At 40.3% G+C, this 16,292-nt stretch overlaps 1 protein-coding gene and 1 long non-coding RNA gene across 3 annotated transcripts; one reads left to right on the top strand and one right to left on the bottom strand.

The window, feature by feature from the left end:
* Window positions 1–677: 677 nt before the first annotated feature.
* Window positions 678–14,450, top strand: LOC106935371 (casein kinase I isoform delta). 2 transcript variants are annotated; one of them, XM_015015811.1, is made up of 9 exons: window positions 678–1,170; window positions 5,601–5,711; window positions 8,555–8,703; window positions 8,869–9,097; window positions 9,176–9,346; window positions 9,440–9,588; window positions 10,220–10,388; window positions 10,489–10,601; window positions 12,155–14,450. In XM_015015811.1, exons 1-9 carry the CDS (start codon window positions 1,095–1,097, stop codon window positions 12,203–12,205), a joined length of 1,218 nt encoding a protein of 405 aa, XP_014871297.1. In that variant the 5' UTR covers window positions 678–1,094; the 3' UTR covers window positions 12,206–14,450. The 2 variants fall into 2 exon arrangements, with proteins under 2 accessions (XP_014871297.1, XP_014871298.1); XM_015015812.1 differs by lacking the exon at window positions 678–1,170 and adding an exon at window positions 1,712–1,730.
* Window positions 6,589–8,548, bottom strand: LOC106935372 (uncharacterized). The gene is made up of 2 exons (XR_001421887.1): window positions 8,357–8,548; window positions 6,589–8,291 (listed from the first exon to the last, which is right to left on the bottom strand). It is a non-coding gene; the product is annotated as an uncharacterized LOC106935372 (long non-coding RNA).
* Window positions 14,451–16,292: the final 1,842 nt, after the last annotated feature.

The raw sequence follows: 16,292 nt of genomic DNA, 5'->3' as shown, positions 1-16,292 counted from the left end.
GTGACCTCGTGTTATTTATTAATTTCCCTCTATGTAATAATGATATAGCAGAAGAAAACTAAGGGGAAGAGGATGAACCTCAATAAAAAGTAATTTAAAAAAATGAAATTCGTAAACTGCACAAACATACCAATCAACATTTTTCATCAAGTGATAAAATAACGATTTAAGGTTTAAAGTTCAATGAAAGTAGTATTGCTTTAATTGAACTGTGTGTTTTTTTTAGAATTGTTTTTATTATTATTATTTTTCATATATTTTCTTTTTATGGCTGAAGAATGAACTTGTGCGTTTCATTGACCACTTGCAGATGGACAAAAGCCAGAGGGACAAAGGTAGCGATCTTTTGTTGTTGAGCGGAACCAGAGCCTTTAAGCTTTAGGAGACTAGTCACACATTGAATGCACTGGAAGCATAACGAATAGGACAATAATATGGGAACCTGAATTGAGCGGAATGTGCGAGCGAATAAAACGGGCCAAATCTTTGTAAATTTTGAACGTTAACTATACCCACATAAATCCTTTCAAACATATTCAGTCTTGAGCGAAGGTGATGCAGACCGCTTCAGAATTAGTGAGGCCTGTTACTGATACTAGTATCTGTTAGAGGATCTATAACAACACGCTCTTTGGTCGTGTCCTCCCCCATCATCTAACAAGGAAGTGGCGTCACAGACCCAGCAGATTGCTGAGCAAGGTCCTAACATAGAGCAGTTTAATGCGAGCCAGAGATACCGTGCCAAATAGCTGACGGAATCTTTTCAAAATCCATCTTCATCCGTGGAAATTTAAGGCTTACCAATTTTAAAAACAGCAAGAGCATAAAGTACAGAGATTCATCTTTCCGATAAACGCCATATTGTCGCAATATGATATATTTAACATTTTAAAACAAGAGGCGAAAGATTGTCGGAGCCGACTTCATCCGGAGACAGCATACAGAAGAACAGATTTTGTCGCTTGAACGGATCTCCGGTGTCTGCTGGTTGATTCTATTCTAGTTGTAAACGGGCTTGAACTTCAAAGCTGACCATATTTTGAATATTTTGGAGCTAGCGAGCGTGCTTGCTAGCCGACGACAGATTTATTAACATGGAGTTGAGAGTCGGAAACCGATACAGACTGGGCAGAAAGATTGGAAGCGGATCGTTTGGAGACATATACTTGGGTATGTTTTTGTCACTGAAACTTGTCTACTAGTCTGTGTCTGTATTAACAACAAGAGGAAAGTGTGAGGAAGTTGGTCAACTGGTTTCCTTTTTAGAGGTTCAGAAGGAGCTGGTGATAGGCGATCAGCTGTTGTGTTCTCTGTTAGCATTAGCTGCTAGGCTAGTAGTTTCTGTAGCAAGTAAGCTAGCATTTCCATCTTCTATTTTGAAAATGTGTTTAGTAAGCGATTTATTTCGACTGTGCTTGGCTTAGAAACTTATTTTCCGTTATAATATCAACCCGGTGTCCAAATGAAGGGTTCAAATTACTAGGAAAACAGTCAGCTGATATGAATCTAAGTGTTTTGTCCTCAGCTAGCTATGTAAAATCTGAAAGTTTTTGTTTGGTTCTTTTGCTTTGATTCACCTGAAACTCGTTTTAGACCAGAATGATCGTTCAGTCTGAGCCTGTGAAATATTCGGGGACAGTTGCCTGCGTGTGTTTTTTAGTGGTTTTAAGCAGAACGAAAGTTTCCAGCTGAATCAAAAGGCTCAACGGATCTACTGTGGTTACCTTTCAGTGAGTTTTATATAATATGTTTTACATTGTAAAATTTTTATCAATAGGATGCTATTTTACAGATGAGCCCAAAGATTTGTGTTTGATGGGAAGGCCCTATATCCTTCTGAGAATAAGCTGTCACGAACATGTACAAATATAGCTTCATCTCTACTGGGTGAAATGTAGCTATCTTCTGTTAGCTAAGGCTGCTGACCAGCTACTGATTAAATAGGTTTTGTCAGAAAATTTTTTGGATCCTTCTGGAAGTAAATGTCATTTCTTCCACTATTTTAATCTGGCTTTTAATGATAACATGATTATTGTTGTTTTCAAATGGATCGTGATGAAGGGGATTTAATCTGCACTGAGCTAGATTAAACCTACATTAAATCACAAAATGCACAATCTGTATGGTATTCTGGTTGGATGCAGTATGCCACTAGTTAACACCAACCATGCTGTAGCTCTTCTTTTGGCGCTTATATTGGAGCTTTAATCTTAATTATTCACATCTCTGCTGGGAAAACCTCACCTCTAGCCTCTAACAGTGTCACAGGCCTGGCTGTGAGGTGCAGTGGTTTCTAAATGTGAACCGTCACCGAACTGGAACTGTCTGCTTTACTTTAGATTAGTCCCTTCTAGTCTTCTATGGTGGATGGATGTTTTCCAGTATAATGCTTAATTATTGAGTCTGTCATGGAAGTATCTGAGTATGTTGTGTTACATTTGTGCCAACATATGTGCAACTCGTAAGAAAACGTTTTCTAGTTTTGGATAGATTTTTTTTTTTTTTTTTTTTAAATCGCATTTGGATCAAAGACAAGAGATCATGGTCTCCCTTCTCGGACTATACCAAGTGTTTACACTAGACTGTTGCTATTAATTTTGTTTTTAATTTGATTTTACATTTATGGGACTAGTATTCTTTACCAAAATCTAACATTTTCTGCTCCAGTCGTGGTTTGAAAAGTTTTGTACTAGAATCTTGTGCGCTTGTATGACCTAACTAGGCTGTGTGTTCTGAAAGTGAACTCGCCTTGTTCAACTAAAACTCCCAGAGCAATGTTAAATGTCCTCACTTAACAGCTGTGAATCCAGGAGAGGTTAGATTAATTAACAGGATCTGGCCTTTCTTCCACATGACCTGTTGTACAATCTGATACCCAGAGCTGCCAGCCGCTTGCATAATCACTTAGTGTTTTTTGTCTTCACTCAGCTGTCCATCCTTTCCATTGAGTGGTTGATGACTAATGTGTTGTAACATTGTAAATGAGTCAGAGCAGTGTGTGGTTCTGTTAAATCAGTTAACCCTCTGCTGTCTGCAGTAGAAACAGGAGCAGGTTTTTGATCATTCGCGCTTCTGTTACAAGAAACAAGGTCTTATTAAAAGGCGTCCATGGCAGATGTCCCACAGTGATTCACTCATCATGTTTAAACCAAGTTTGTGTCGGTAACAGTGATGAATGTTTCAGAGACCTAAAGGCTTGTTCCTGTCGGGTCATTAGCAGGGTGGGATCGGGTCACCCTGTTCACTGAGGTCTTCTACTCCTATGTGATTGGTGTTATCCATCATAGAGTATCAGGAGGTTATACATATGTTTTATATTTGTTTGAAAATATTCAGCAAGTGTACAGAGACATGAGTTGTGTCAGAGGACAGTTTTATAAAAAAGACCAAAGAAATGTCCCGACCTAATCAGGATCAGACTGAAGTCCAAACCACTTTGTTTCTTGTACCCATTGACATTAGGGTCACTTACAACAAGTACAGAAATATATTTGTTCTTTGAACACTAGCTGTGTTGTTTAATAATATTATTATGCAGGTATGAGATCAGCCCTTCTGCCTTTCTGTTTTTTGTTTCACTGAATATATTTTGATACCAAGATGTCAGCTTTTAAGCAATCTATAAATTCATATGTATGCCACTATCATGTTCTTTTAAGCCTACTTTTAAATAACTGAATATTTATCAGAAATAAGTTGTATACATAACAACAGTAATTTAAAGGTTGTCAATTCTGTCAGTGTTTTAGTCCACTATATGTTGAAAATCACAAACAAAATGTCTTTTTTTGTCAAATGAAAGCAGAAAAATCTGATTTCTTGATTACTGGTAATTGTGACAGTCCTGAATGACTGAGAGTCAAGAAAAGCCACTTGTTTAGTGTTATTTACACGCTCCTTCTAGCTCATAAATGATGTTTAGTGTCATGATGGGACAGGATGGTCATTGTGATGAGTCTATAAGCTGGTTATGTTCTGCTGCAGGGTGTTATAAAACGCTCCCTGAGGCTGCTACCTGTCTGACAAGAAAACAGAGACTTGTTTAACAGATACTGTTGGTGATATCACATCACAGTCAAATGAGAACGCTCCAGTCATGTATGCTAACAGGGAGGGGCATATTTATAAGCAAACTTAACACAAAGGTTGTTTAAACTGACAGACCAAAAGTTACTTAAAACAGCTCAAACTGCGTGTTGTTGGTGATTCAGTCATCAAACTTATGACACATTTTTGCACTGCCCGTCTGCTGACATGTTGGTGGTTTGGCTGACGTCACACCAGGCGTCATCTCACGGCTGAATGTTTGTTTGTTTATTTGTCTTTCTGATGTCTATTAGCAGTGGAGGTGATGCTCTTATACAAGTCACAGTATATTTGCATGTTTCTGCGGCACTTCCTGGTGAGACCTCATGAAATAATAGTCCACAGAGATGTGTCTGAACATGTTGCACCAGCAGCACAGCAGAAAAACACACCCTGCACACAACGTGAACACTTTGGCATATCAGGAACAGTCCTCCATGAGGGAGTGCTGCATTCCCCAGAAAAATCTGTTCAGACAAATCCCATTCCTCTGACACCAGAGAGCACACACTGTAAAACACCCGCTTGATTCAGATGTTTCTGTTGGAATAGATTCTTTATTTAATGCAACTAGGAGTCAGGTGGGTCATGTTGAAGAATATCCTTTTTAACTTCTCTGACACCTACGGCCCAATGAGTCTTATGTAAATGAGCATTCAGGCTTTAAAAACAAACACAGAACACATTAAATCTGAACTTTGGTCATTTATGTAATGCATAAAATCCCATGTGCTGTAATTTCCCTCCATGCTTTGGTTTGCTGAAGTGTCTGTTGCATGTTGAGAGCCCGCTGCTCCATGCTAGCCGCCGTGCGGGGGAGCCTTGGCCCCGCCCTGCTGGGTGCCAGGTGCCAGATGACGTACAGAGAAATCAATGATGTTCCATCAGAACTGCTGTTAAACTCTTTCTGCTATGAGATGGTGTGTTCACACACGTGAGCGGGAGTAATGGGATTATGTAAGGTGGTGTCGGGTTTCTGTGGAGGGGGGTGGTACTAGCTGGACTCCATTACCGTGTTTAGGACGTGTTTAGGAAGAAAGCAACCTCAGCACTTAAACATGTCAGTTTTGAAGTCATTTCCCAGAATCCCTTCATGTGTGAGCAAAATAGATGAAAATCTATTTATGTCTCTCATAAAATGATGCTGGACGTCCACTAAGGAGTGGTGAATTGAAACGTACTTGCATTTGACAGATTTAGCTAGCATTCTTGATTGTCTCTGTCCACAAACTGAGCAGCTTCACATCAACCAACTTTTAAAGGATTTCTGTATTTGCTCAAATTTTTTCCACACATTAGTTACAGCAGGTTCTTACAGTCATGTCAGGAAGAGAAATGAAGGTCTGTAGCCACTGCTAGCATGCCGGTCTCATGCTAGCAGTGAGACCGGCATGCTAGCATGCAGTGAGACTATCTAGTTGTTTCTGAGACAACTAGATAGAGCTCTAGTGTTCAGGCTCTTTGACTGTTTCCCTAGCTCCATCCAACTAAACCTTGTCTGTCTGTTTGTCTAGGTACTGATATCTCAGTGGGAGAAGAGGTGGCCATCAAGCTGGAATGTGTGAAGACTAAACACCCACAACTCCACATCGAAAGCAAGATCTACAAGATGATGCAAGGCGGAGGTATCACACTCCCAAAACCACCACATACATACTCGTCCATCACCAAATGTATCAATATTGCAGTTGCATAACAGCTCACACTAACTCCGTCATCACTTCCAAAGAAGATATTTGGCTCGTCAAACTTAGTAAACTAGTTTCAGAGAAGAAAAGTGATGAGCAGTCGGCCAACCCAGGGATCGAAACTTTTCCATCCCCCTTCACAAACCTGCAGGCAGTTCTACAAAATATGTAAAGAAACATCAGCTTTTACAATGTCTTTTTACTTCTCTATTCAGTAATTCTTAGATTAGTTCAGCACATTTGTTCTGATTGTAGTTGGCTGAGTTGATAAGGTTTCCTGCAGCAGAGTGCCCCACATCAGGCCTACTGGACGGATCCTTTTCTCTGGTCAGAAACTTGTTCATCTACAGTTACTACACTACTCTAACGAGCAAAACAACTTAGTACATTTGACTGGTAACTAATCAGAAAGATGAAAATTGCAAATAACATTTCAATAAATTATTTTAACATATTTTACATATTTTCTATTTAAATTCAAAAATGCTTTATTGATTCCAAAGGGAAATTAAATGCTGTTGTAAATCATTAATTCTTCAAAGTGTTATGATAATATTAAAATAATAATTGAAATAATGAAAAAAGATAAGATTTTATGATTTTTTTTTCTAAATCAAAAATTTATTAGGTTTATTTTTTACGTTTTTATTCCTCATCTCTAACTTTGAGTCCTCCTAGCGCCCCCCAGTGGCCACCCAGGGGTCATGAACTCCCACTTTGAAAGTCACTGGCCTAACCACTTCAGCTCATGTAGAAGATTTGAATGACCTGGCTGGTTTTACTCGGCAGAAAAAGTGACTTTCTTTGTCTCTAGTTGAGCTAAAGATTCTTTAAATGGTAATTAACCCTCTTAAGACCATAATTGTAACTGGGCCGCCTGGTATTTTTTTGATTTTATGGCTGTAAAATTCTCAAACAATGTGCAATGAGTCTGAATTTTTCCTCTTTTTTCCAGAACAACCTCAGCTTTCAGTATTTGATGGTTATTTAACATTTCTGTTCACAATTTCAAAAATTGTGAACAAACAGTTTAAAGAGAAAAAAAACAAAAATCGGAATTGAAATTTTCAGGTTTATTGCTGAACAAAAACTTTCTGATGACAGGGGCAAACAATTTCAGATGAACAATTTCAACTTTCCACTATATTACATAAATGCTGAGAAAACTGTGAAGCCTGGCCTCCAATTTACAAGTTTTTATGCCTGTTTTTTATTAAATTATTTCAGGCGTTTTCACTTTTTGTGGTAGGCTCTAAAGCAGTTCCTCCCCAGCTACAGACAAAATCCCACTCTGGATCCATCCATACTTTATCTATCACACTTCAGGCTGAGAGGGTGCTGGTACCCATCTCCAGTGGTCAGGAGCAAGAGGCAGGGGACACACTGGACAGGTCACCAATCCCTCACTTGGCTGATTTGTTGTTTTTTTTCACAATTCATCTTTTGGCAGAAAAAAAAAGTGGTGGTGATTTTTCTTTTTTTCTTTTTGCCAAAATCACGTTATGTAAAAATATTACTTAGGACATTATTTCTGGAAGACCACGATTTTATTTTCAGTATAATAAATAGTTATTGCACAAATTATGCAGGAATCAAGATGGAGCTAACAGTTAGCCAATGGTTTGTGCAGCGTTCATATGACTAACGTTAGCTTGTACAAATATTTTACGCAACCTGGTTCGCTGGTTATATGTCTCTCATGTTCACTGCCTTCAGATATCAGCCTTCTAGGACCATTTATCAGTCTGGTGGATTTTCTTTTAGACATTTCCATAATTTTATGCCCGATTTCAACTCGTCCTCTGCCGTCTTCTCTCTCTCTCGCACCGCTAATCCGTTGACACGTTACGAAGCTCCGCAGGGAAATTCCGTAATGAAAATATTTACTCTAATATCTGCTGCAACATGCACATGTGATGCAGCTTATTTTATGCACTTTCTGATACTTTCGGAATTTTTTGAATGCGGCCAACTGTTCAGGAGTTACGATACAGAGTAGGTTGGGTGACAATTATGACACAACGGAGAATCTTTCTTGTGATTGGTCAAGCTCATATCACAACTTTCCCAGGTGGCTACCGTAATGTATCATATATGCCCTGAAAGCGCAATGTCTCAGCTTTTCTGCACTTTTGGAATTTTTTTGATATGTTGAACGGTTCAGAAATTACGGTAATGGAAAGTACACAAGCCGAATCCTGTCGACGCCGACAGGTTGGTCGTAAGAGGGTTAATAAAAACATTCACACAGAAAATACTTTTCTACCAAACTGCACCAGATCAGAAGTTATTTTGAAGTTATTTAGTGGGAAAGAAAATCATCTTTCATAATCTAGTTATCAAGTTTTCAGATTAGCTACAACCAATCACAGCCAAGAAATTATTTGAAGAATTCCCAGGATTAATGAAATAAATGAGCACAAATGGTGAGTCTGTATTTTCCATAATATAAATGCATGTTCTACTCCAACTAAATACTAAAATGATGAGTGAGATGTTTAGAATTAACTGTATTACCTGGTTTCCTCCCGACCCCACTGAGGGACAAGGGTGTTCAGAAAATGGATGGATGGATGTATTACCTGGTTTGTTCAAGCATATTACTTATTCTATTCAAACCACAGAAGTAGCTATTAAAACAACTTGTCTTGGTTTTGTTGACCCTTGATGCTGAAATCTAAACGAACGTGTCAACAGATTCCTCAAACTGAACATTTGATACTGTTTAGTGGTTCCTTTCTATCAGAATACCAGATAATTACCTTTCCCTGTACTTTCAGTGGGGATTCCAACAATAAAGTGGTGTGGTGCTGAGGGAGACTACAATGTGATGGTGATGGAGCTGCTGGGGCCCAGTCTGGAGGACCTGTTCAACTTCTGCTCTCGGAAGTTCAGTCTGAAGACCGTCCTCCTGCTTGCTGACCAGATGGTGAGAGAAAGTGCTCTGACCTTTACTAAGAGCCTTAGATTTTCTCAGTTATGTAGTGTGTTGGGTGGAAAGCTGCAGATGAAAGACTTGAAGGTGTCTTCAGGTCTGTTTCCTGCTGTCTGTCCTGTGGTGTTTAGTTAACGTGAATCTGACTTGCCTTTCTAGATCAGCCGGATTGAATACATCCACTCCAAGAACTTCATCCACCGAGACGTGAAGCCGGACAACTTCCTGATGGGGCTGGGCAAGAAGGGCAACCTGGTCTACATCATCGACTTCGGTCTGGCTAAGAAATACCGCGACGCTCGCACGCACCAGCACATCCCCTACCGCGAAAACAAGAACCTGACCGGCACCGCCCGCTACGCCTCCATTAACACACACCTCGGCATTGGTGAGACATGTGGTGATGGCTGCTGATGTCGCTGCAGTGCGCTACCCCCTGCTGATCCCACCTTGTCTCTGTCTTCAGAACAATCCAGACGGGATGACTTGGAGTCTCTGGGCTACGTCCTGATGTACTTCAATCTGGGCTCTCTTCCCTGGCAAGGCCTCAAAGCTGCCACCAAGAGGCAGAAGTACGAACGCATCAGTGAGAAGAAGATGTCCACCCCCATTGAGGTCTTGTGTAAAGGCTACCCCTGTAAGCTAAGCTGCTAACATGCCTTTCAGGGCTTTTCTTATTACCATAACCACAGAAGTGCCTGATGTCCTGATCTTTCTCTCTCCACTTTAGCTGAGTTTGCCACATACTTGAACTTTTGCCGCTCTCTGCGCTTTGACGACAAGCCCGACTACTCCTACCTCCGCCAGCTCTTCAGGAACCTCTTCCACAGACAGGGCTTCTCCTACGACTATGTCTTTGATTGGAACATGCTCAAATTTGTAAGTTGTGTTGACACACAGTTGAAATTCAGTCCAAAATAAATGATGTTGTTTATTTTGTCAGTTGTTGTTTTAAAGCGAGGCAGTATGATGTCAAATCAACCTTTTTGACCTTTGTGTCATGTTTTAATATTTCCTCATAAAAAACATTGCTGGAGTGTTAAAGGGTTGATAGAGGAGCCAGGTTGTGACGACTTCCTGAAGGCAGAGTTTCAGAAAGAGCAAGGGTTTTTAAAGAGACAGACGCTCAATTTTATTGTGGTAAATTATAAAGTCAGATTTCTTTTAAGTCATATTTGATATGTACAAAATTTTTATAACAACTGACAGTAACATAAATGGGATTATGCATCTGGAAAACATCTAATCCTGCCCCTTTAATAATCAATGTACTTGAATCATTCATTGATTTGTTACAGCCATATCTGCAAGAGTAAAGGAAAGAATTGCATAATAAAAATGCAATAATCTGTTCAGTGATCTAATATCCTGTTTTGGTGTAAAGCTGAAGTAACATTAGTTCCTTTCCAGCTCTGCATGTGGGCTCCCCAACCAGATTAAATACAGGCTAACTGTTGCTATAGAAACAGCTGCGCTACCTGGTGGTGACTGTGGGGATGTGTTGTGTCAGGGTGCCAACAGGGCCGTGGAAGACGCTGAGAGGGAGCGCCGGGAGCGCGAGGAGAGACTGAGGCACAGCAGGAACCCCGGGGCCAGAGGCATGGCTTCTGCTTCAGGCAGAGCAAGGGCAGCTCAGGACGCCGCAGTCCCCTCCCCACTCAACCCTGCTTCACACACAGGTCAGAGCGCCGCCTGTCCATCTTTCACAGCCTTTCCAGGCCGAAGACGGCTTCAGAAGAACTACATGGTGACTGACACTTGGCTCTCTTTGTTATTTAGGTATGGAGAAGGAGAGGAAGGTGAGCATGCGTCTTCATCGTGGAGCACCTGTCAACATCTCCTCATCAGACCTGACTGGACGTCAGGACACGTCACGTATGTCCACCTCACAGGTACTTCCCTCAGTAGACGTATTGTCTCAGTAGACATATTAACTCAGTAAAGAGTTAATATGTCAGAATCAAGTCAGTGAAAAGAAGAGTGGAGATGAGAGGAAACACGAGTTCATCCACCGCAAAGAGGAAGCAGCAACAGAGAACAGAACATTGTGTCAGAACTTCCCTTTTCTTTTGTCCCACATCATGTTTTTTCTACTTAACCAATCAGAACGACTAGGAAACCACAGCAGTTCAGTAGCCGGTGGCATTCTGCCAAGTTCTGGACTGTTAGTTTGTTCTCCTTTATAGCTTCAGCCTCCACCATTCTTCTTAAAGCACAGCTGTAACATTCAGTCAGTGAGCAGAGCTGTGCTGCTCACTGACCAGTCCTGACTGGTGAAGCGTCAGGACTTTATACGCTAGATTACATTTTCCCTCAGGTTTGACCAGGATGCTGTTTATATTTATAAAAGCAAATGGGTTAAAAGGCTACAATCACTGGAAACCTATTAAAATCTCTTTTAAATCATATAAAATTAAAACCAATCTGATTGTTTCAGACAGTATAGCTGTGCTAAAGAGGAAAAAAATATGGAATATGGATATAAAATGCTTTGTGTAGGAACATTAAAGGGACTAAGTTGATACAGCAGGCTTAGTTGGCTCATTCTATTTATTTCTGTAGTGATGTGAAGCTGCAGATTCAGAAACATTTTGTACATTTCTTTATTAATTTTAACTTGAAATATGAAATAAATCTGAAAGAATAGGTATTAGAAACGTTGGCTGAAGTCGATTTTCATTTTTCAGATTTCCATATTTTACAAAGTGAAAGTATCTAATCATGTGGTTAATGTATGACATTTAAAGTCTATTGGGATTCATCAAATGTCTTATGTCAGGACTCTTAACTTTACTTTTTAAAACATATTCTTTTAGTAAAATCTGAGTGTCCATGATTCAATGGAGAATAAGGCAGCCACTTTGTAAAATGAAAATTCTTCACATATGAAGTTAAACTTGAAAGTTGAAATGTAATATCTGCTCTGTTTTTGTTGATTCTTTTCAGAACATGTCTTTCATCTATTCATGTGTGACAAAATGTAGACAAAGCAAACTGCGTTCTAGTTCTGACTGTGTGTGTTCTGCTGGGCTCCATCGGGTCTTTCCCTCTCGGCCTAGAACACACTCTTCCTGCTGCTCAGTGTTAAGATCAGTCTGCAGGGATTCCCCCCTAGATTTGCTGTGAAGCATCATATTCCATGTTTTCCGTATGTCCAGTCCCTGTAGCTGCAGCGTAATCTGCTGTATGTGATTCCACATAGAATGTTCAGTTCTCTCTGACTTCTACTTACTGCAGGTGTTTATTCCTTAGAGCTACTTTACAGAACCCCGCTTTATAAATCCCAGCCACTCTTTTGGGCGAAAATGCCCAGTGGATTTTTTTTTTTTTTTTACAATATAAAACCTAAAAGTGTTTAACTAGTCATTAACAAATCTGCTCCTGATTGTATTTTAGGTTCCAGGTGTTTATGAGCTGCTGATGTGTTTAATCTTCCTGTTTCCAGGCTCTGTCCCGGGTTACACCAAGCGGCCTCCAGTCTGCAGCTCCGCGGTGAAACAGCCCTACATCCTCTGAGGACGCCTCGACATGCATCACCTGCAGCACACACACTCTCTCACACACATATTCACATAGATTACCAGGACTCTCAAACGACCCAGAACTGCTCACCAATGCACCAGGCTCTGCCTGCGCATCTATTCACTTCTCAGGAGAAGAGATGCACAGTCAGCAGGTTGTGTATGTGTGTGTGTGAGAGAGGGAGAGAGAGACGGGCAGGTGGAGACCAGTTTGGTTGCCTTAACAACCATCTTGGTGAAGTTGAAGCCACAGCAACCCTTCTTCCTTGCTCGTGGAAGATGTGAAAACTCCTCCTCCTCCCTGCTGTTGATGAAGCCATTGATTCACTTTTCTCTGGCCTAATGTTTTTTTTTTCTCTCAACTTTTGATTTTACTTGTTTTTAATCTTTTTAGCAGAAAAAAACATCAACACCAGCAGATCTGCATGAAAACGGGGAATGCAGCGTTTGTTCAATGTTAACCTGTTGGATTTACTTTGATTTTGGTCAGATGGAGAGTCGCTCCATCATGGCAGTGTTTGAGCACAGTGCCTAAACTCTGTGTCGTGTAAAATACTTTGAACCCCGTAGTCCACACCTCCTTATTTACTTCTTTTGATGTGAATGAGACGTTTAGATAGAATAAGATGGGGGGTGGGGGTAAGGAGGCTGTTGTACGAGTTGTGTCCATGTCCTCAGGTCTGTTGGAATATGGTAAACATGCAGCACATTTAGTTAGTGTTCAGGTTGTGAATGGCGTGGGAAAAGCTGTGAATGGAAGAGTGAGTCAGGAGCTCAGTCTGTCCACACCAAACTTCTTTCTTTCTAACACTAGTGCATAGTGACGTGGCTTTCGTGTGTATTTGTGTGGTTGTGTCCTAGGGGTTTCCATGCTCACAGGTGGGATAAACATGTCGATTTCTTTTTATATAAAAATATATATGAAAGTAAACATTTTTGTAAGCTTTTACGTCCACAGCATCTTCAGCCTGATCCTTGGACCTCGTGTCCCTCTGCTTCCACCCTGAGTCCGAACACCTTTTTTCATTTCTCCAAAGCACAGCTTGTCCATTTTCTAGATAAACTCCACCATCAGAAGCGGTCTGAAAGGACAGTTTGTCGAGACTTTGTACCCTTGTTTTCACTCTGCTGTAGCTGATCTTATAGAACCTTTAAACAGTGCAATGTGTTGGGAAAAGTATGAGAAATATGAACCAACGGATCTTTTCTCCCTGTTTTCAGGATCTGATGGAGGAACAGTTTTAGTTGCTAATGTCCAACTAAATTAATTTGAAGTTCTTGTAAAAAACAGTTTTAGTCTGTGATGCTACTAACCAACCCATATCTTAATGTACAATATTTGACTTTGCTGATGAGAAGAGTGTCGATTATCATAAAGAACGTCTTAAATGTTTCAGTCAGGTTTAAACCCGACTGGGTAAACTTTGGGATTTTCATGGTTTCATGTGGCATAAATGATTCGACAACGCTTCAGTACTTAATAGTTTAGAATCAAACTCTGCAGAGCGTGCGGCGTCAGACGGCTCCACTCTCCCGTTTACATAGAAAATGGACGGGTTTTGCTTCAAGGCCAGCATCCTGGAAGCAGAGGGGGTTTCTAGGAGCTGTGGAGTGAGTACTGCATAGTAGAAGGTGGCCCCGGCCTTCAGGCTCCTCCTGGGGATCTGATCTAAAGTAGGAACTCCTTGATGTGATAGACTGATGAGAAATATTTGTAGGCCATTTTCTGTAGTCGATGTGGGAATGGGCTGTAGTTGTACCTTGTACATGTTCCTTGGTTCTGTTGTGTATAGGATGCGCCTGTTTACCACGTCCTGGTGAGCTGCTGTAGGCTTCTGGACGAGCTGTTGATAGAGGGACTGGGAATGCTTCACTACATTTGGGTTCCTGTGAAGGAACCTTTTCTTGGAAACTGTATTTCACTCGTTGACTTGGGAAAAACTAAAGCGATAGAATAACTTGTGTGTCTCACTGATGATGGTTATAATAAAAGCAAGTACACGTTTCTATGGAATGGGTTTTCTGTCGCGTTTTTCATTCTGTCACCACCAGTCCTAAAAGCTTGTAGGTGTGTTCTGGACTCAGGTCCCACATCTTATACTGTGGATTCATGGGATTTTTTTTCCTTTCACTCCCATCTTAACACTTCTGCTCTTCAGTTGTAATGCCACTGTATTTGTGTATTTTAAAATTGTGTAAATAAATTAAAAAGTACTTGTATGTGTGGATGTTTGATTTGATGACCTGCAGTTGGAATTTCTAACCCCTTTATGTGACTTTAGAATTAGAGAATCAAAAATGGTATTGATTAGTTTGATTATAGGATTATGTATTATATTATTATACATTAATGTTGAGAATACATCATCTGTTGAGAAATGGGCACATTAGGAAATTATCCTGCACTAAACTTAGCCTAGCATATGTAGCATCAGACAGATCATGAGCTGATCTGCAGAGAACTTACAGGATGTCCACTGATCACTGTAAACTGTATAGAAATGAGCTTAGCAGGTGGTAAACTGCTTTCTGGGAGAATTATTATTATTACAAAAAAAGCTGAAGCTCTTAATGTATGTATCCTATATTTAACCAAAAAATAACTTGAGATTGAAAACCTCTTTCTGAGAGTCACCTGGTCAAAAACAGAACCAAAGATATTAGACCCAATGACATTGTGCAGGAAGTAAACACCTGGACAGTAGGAGACCGGTGTAAATATGTTTCCTGAAAGGTGACAGCTCCCATGAGTCCTGTTGCGTACCAGCACACAAAACTCCTGCAGTCCATGTGTGGTGTTGCTTTCGGTTTTATCAATGATCATATGTAATCTGGTAGTAATCTGTGGGCATCTCAACTGGATGGAGAGCCAGGTCCCAGTGTGTGATGAAGTAGCTCAAAGATTCTCCTAAAAAACAGCTAGAGACAGAAGAAGACAATCTGATTAACTGCTGGCTCTAAGAAGAGAAAACTGGGTCAGCAGCTGTTAGAATCCTGGGCCAGAAATTAACAGAGAGGAAGACTGAAGCTGTAGAGAAGCAACACTGAATGCAGTCTGCTGACATCCCAACTCTTTACTATCTATGCTATTTAAGTAATTGTGTTTGACTGTGTGTCTGTGTGTGTAAAAGATGCTGTTAGATATAAACAAAATAAAAGTGAGTGGCCAAAAAAAAAAAGCATAAAAAATCACTTCACCAAAAATTTGCCTTTGTCATTTAGAGTAGATAATTTAACCACTGGGTGGCGCTGTTTAACAATCTATTGGTGCAGTGACAGGACTGTTACACAACAGGTCATAGTGACCTTCCTGGAAGATGTGTAAGAGCAGAATAACTGCAATAGGTCAAACAGCAACAATGAAAATAATAATTCATGGTATGCTGTTTTGTTTTCTCTGCTGACCTTTATTTGAAAGTGGGTTATGTGAAAGTAAATACACGCAGCAAAGGTCAAAAGGTCGGGACTCAAACTTGTGATGGCCGTGTCGAGGACTAAGATCTTTGTACCTGGGTCGCACCACCACAACAACAAATATATATGTTTGAATTTATTGTGCTGTAAGTAGATATCTATTCTGGTTTGAAAGTTGTTTGACACTGAGTCTACTCATGTTTCCTGTGGAGGGATGTGGGAGACAGACTGAACACCAGCAACCACTGAACCAACCCTGAAGCTCCAGCTCAAAGCTGGGTTTATTTCCTTTATGTTAAGTTGCAGAAATGCAGGGAGCAGCAACAGGAAAACAACATGCAACAACAGCTGCAGAGGTACAAATGCTACAGTGGGATGGATTTCTAAGGAGTTGATGACGTTGTTTTCGCACCTTTTGGGAGACGCCTGTCTTATTTCATATCAAAACCAAACAATTTGGTTGAAGGAAATCATTTCTGTCTAAATCCAGAGGTGGGTAGTAGCTAGTTACATTTACGCTTGAGTAATATTCTTGAAAGCAACTTCTGGGACTTTTCACTTTTACTTGAGCTATATTATTATGAAGTATTGCTGCTCTTATTGAATTAACCCAGATAGCACAGAATGATTGAAACAACATTGAATCAA

This window comes from Poecilia latipinna, unplaced genomic scaffold, assembly GCF_001443285.1.
Source record: "Poecilia latipinna isolate Pla-1442-1.1 unplaced genomic scaffold, P_latipinna-1.0 Scaffold1956, whole genome shotgun sequence".
Lineage (NCBI taxonomy): Eukaryota > Metazoa > Chordata > Actinopteri > Cyprinodontiformes > Poeciliidae > Poecilia > Poecilia latipinna.
Note: the sequence above shows the minus strand (reverse complement) of the source record. Positions and strands in the feature narration are given on the sequence as shown.

Bases quoted from the DNA above. Each gene is read 5' to 3' on its own strand.
- LOC106935371 (XM_015015811.1), top strand. From the start codon at position 1,095: ATGGAGTTGAGAGTCGGAAACCGATACAGACTGGGCAGAAAGATTGGA. The intron at 5,712-8,554 runs GTATCACACTCC...CTGTACTTTCAG, and splicing joins CAAGATGATGCAAGGCGGAG to TGGGGATTCCAACAATAAAG. The intron at 9,589-10,219 runs GTAAGTTGTGTT...GTGTTGTGTCAG, and splicing joins ATTGGAACATGCTCAAATTT to GGTGCCAACAGGGCCGTGGA.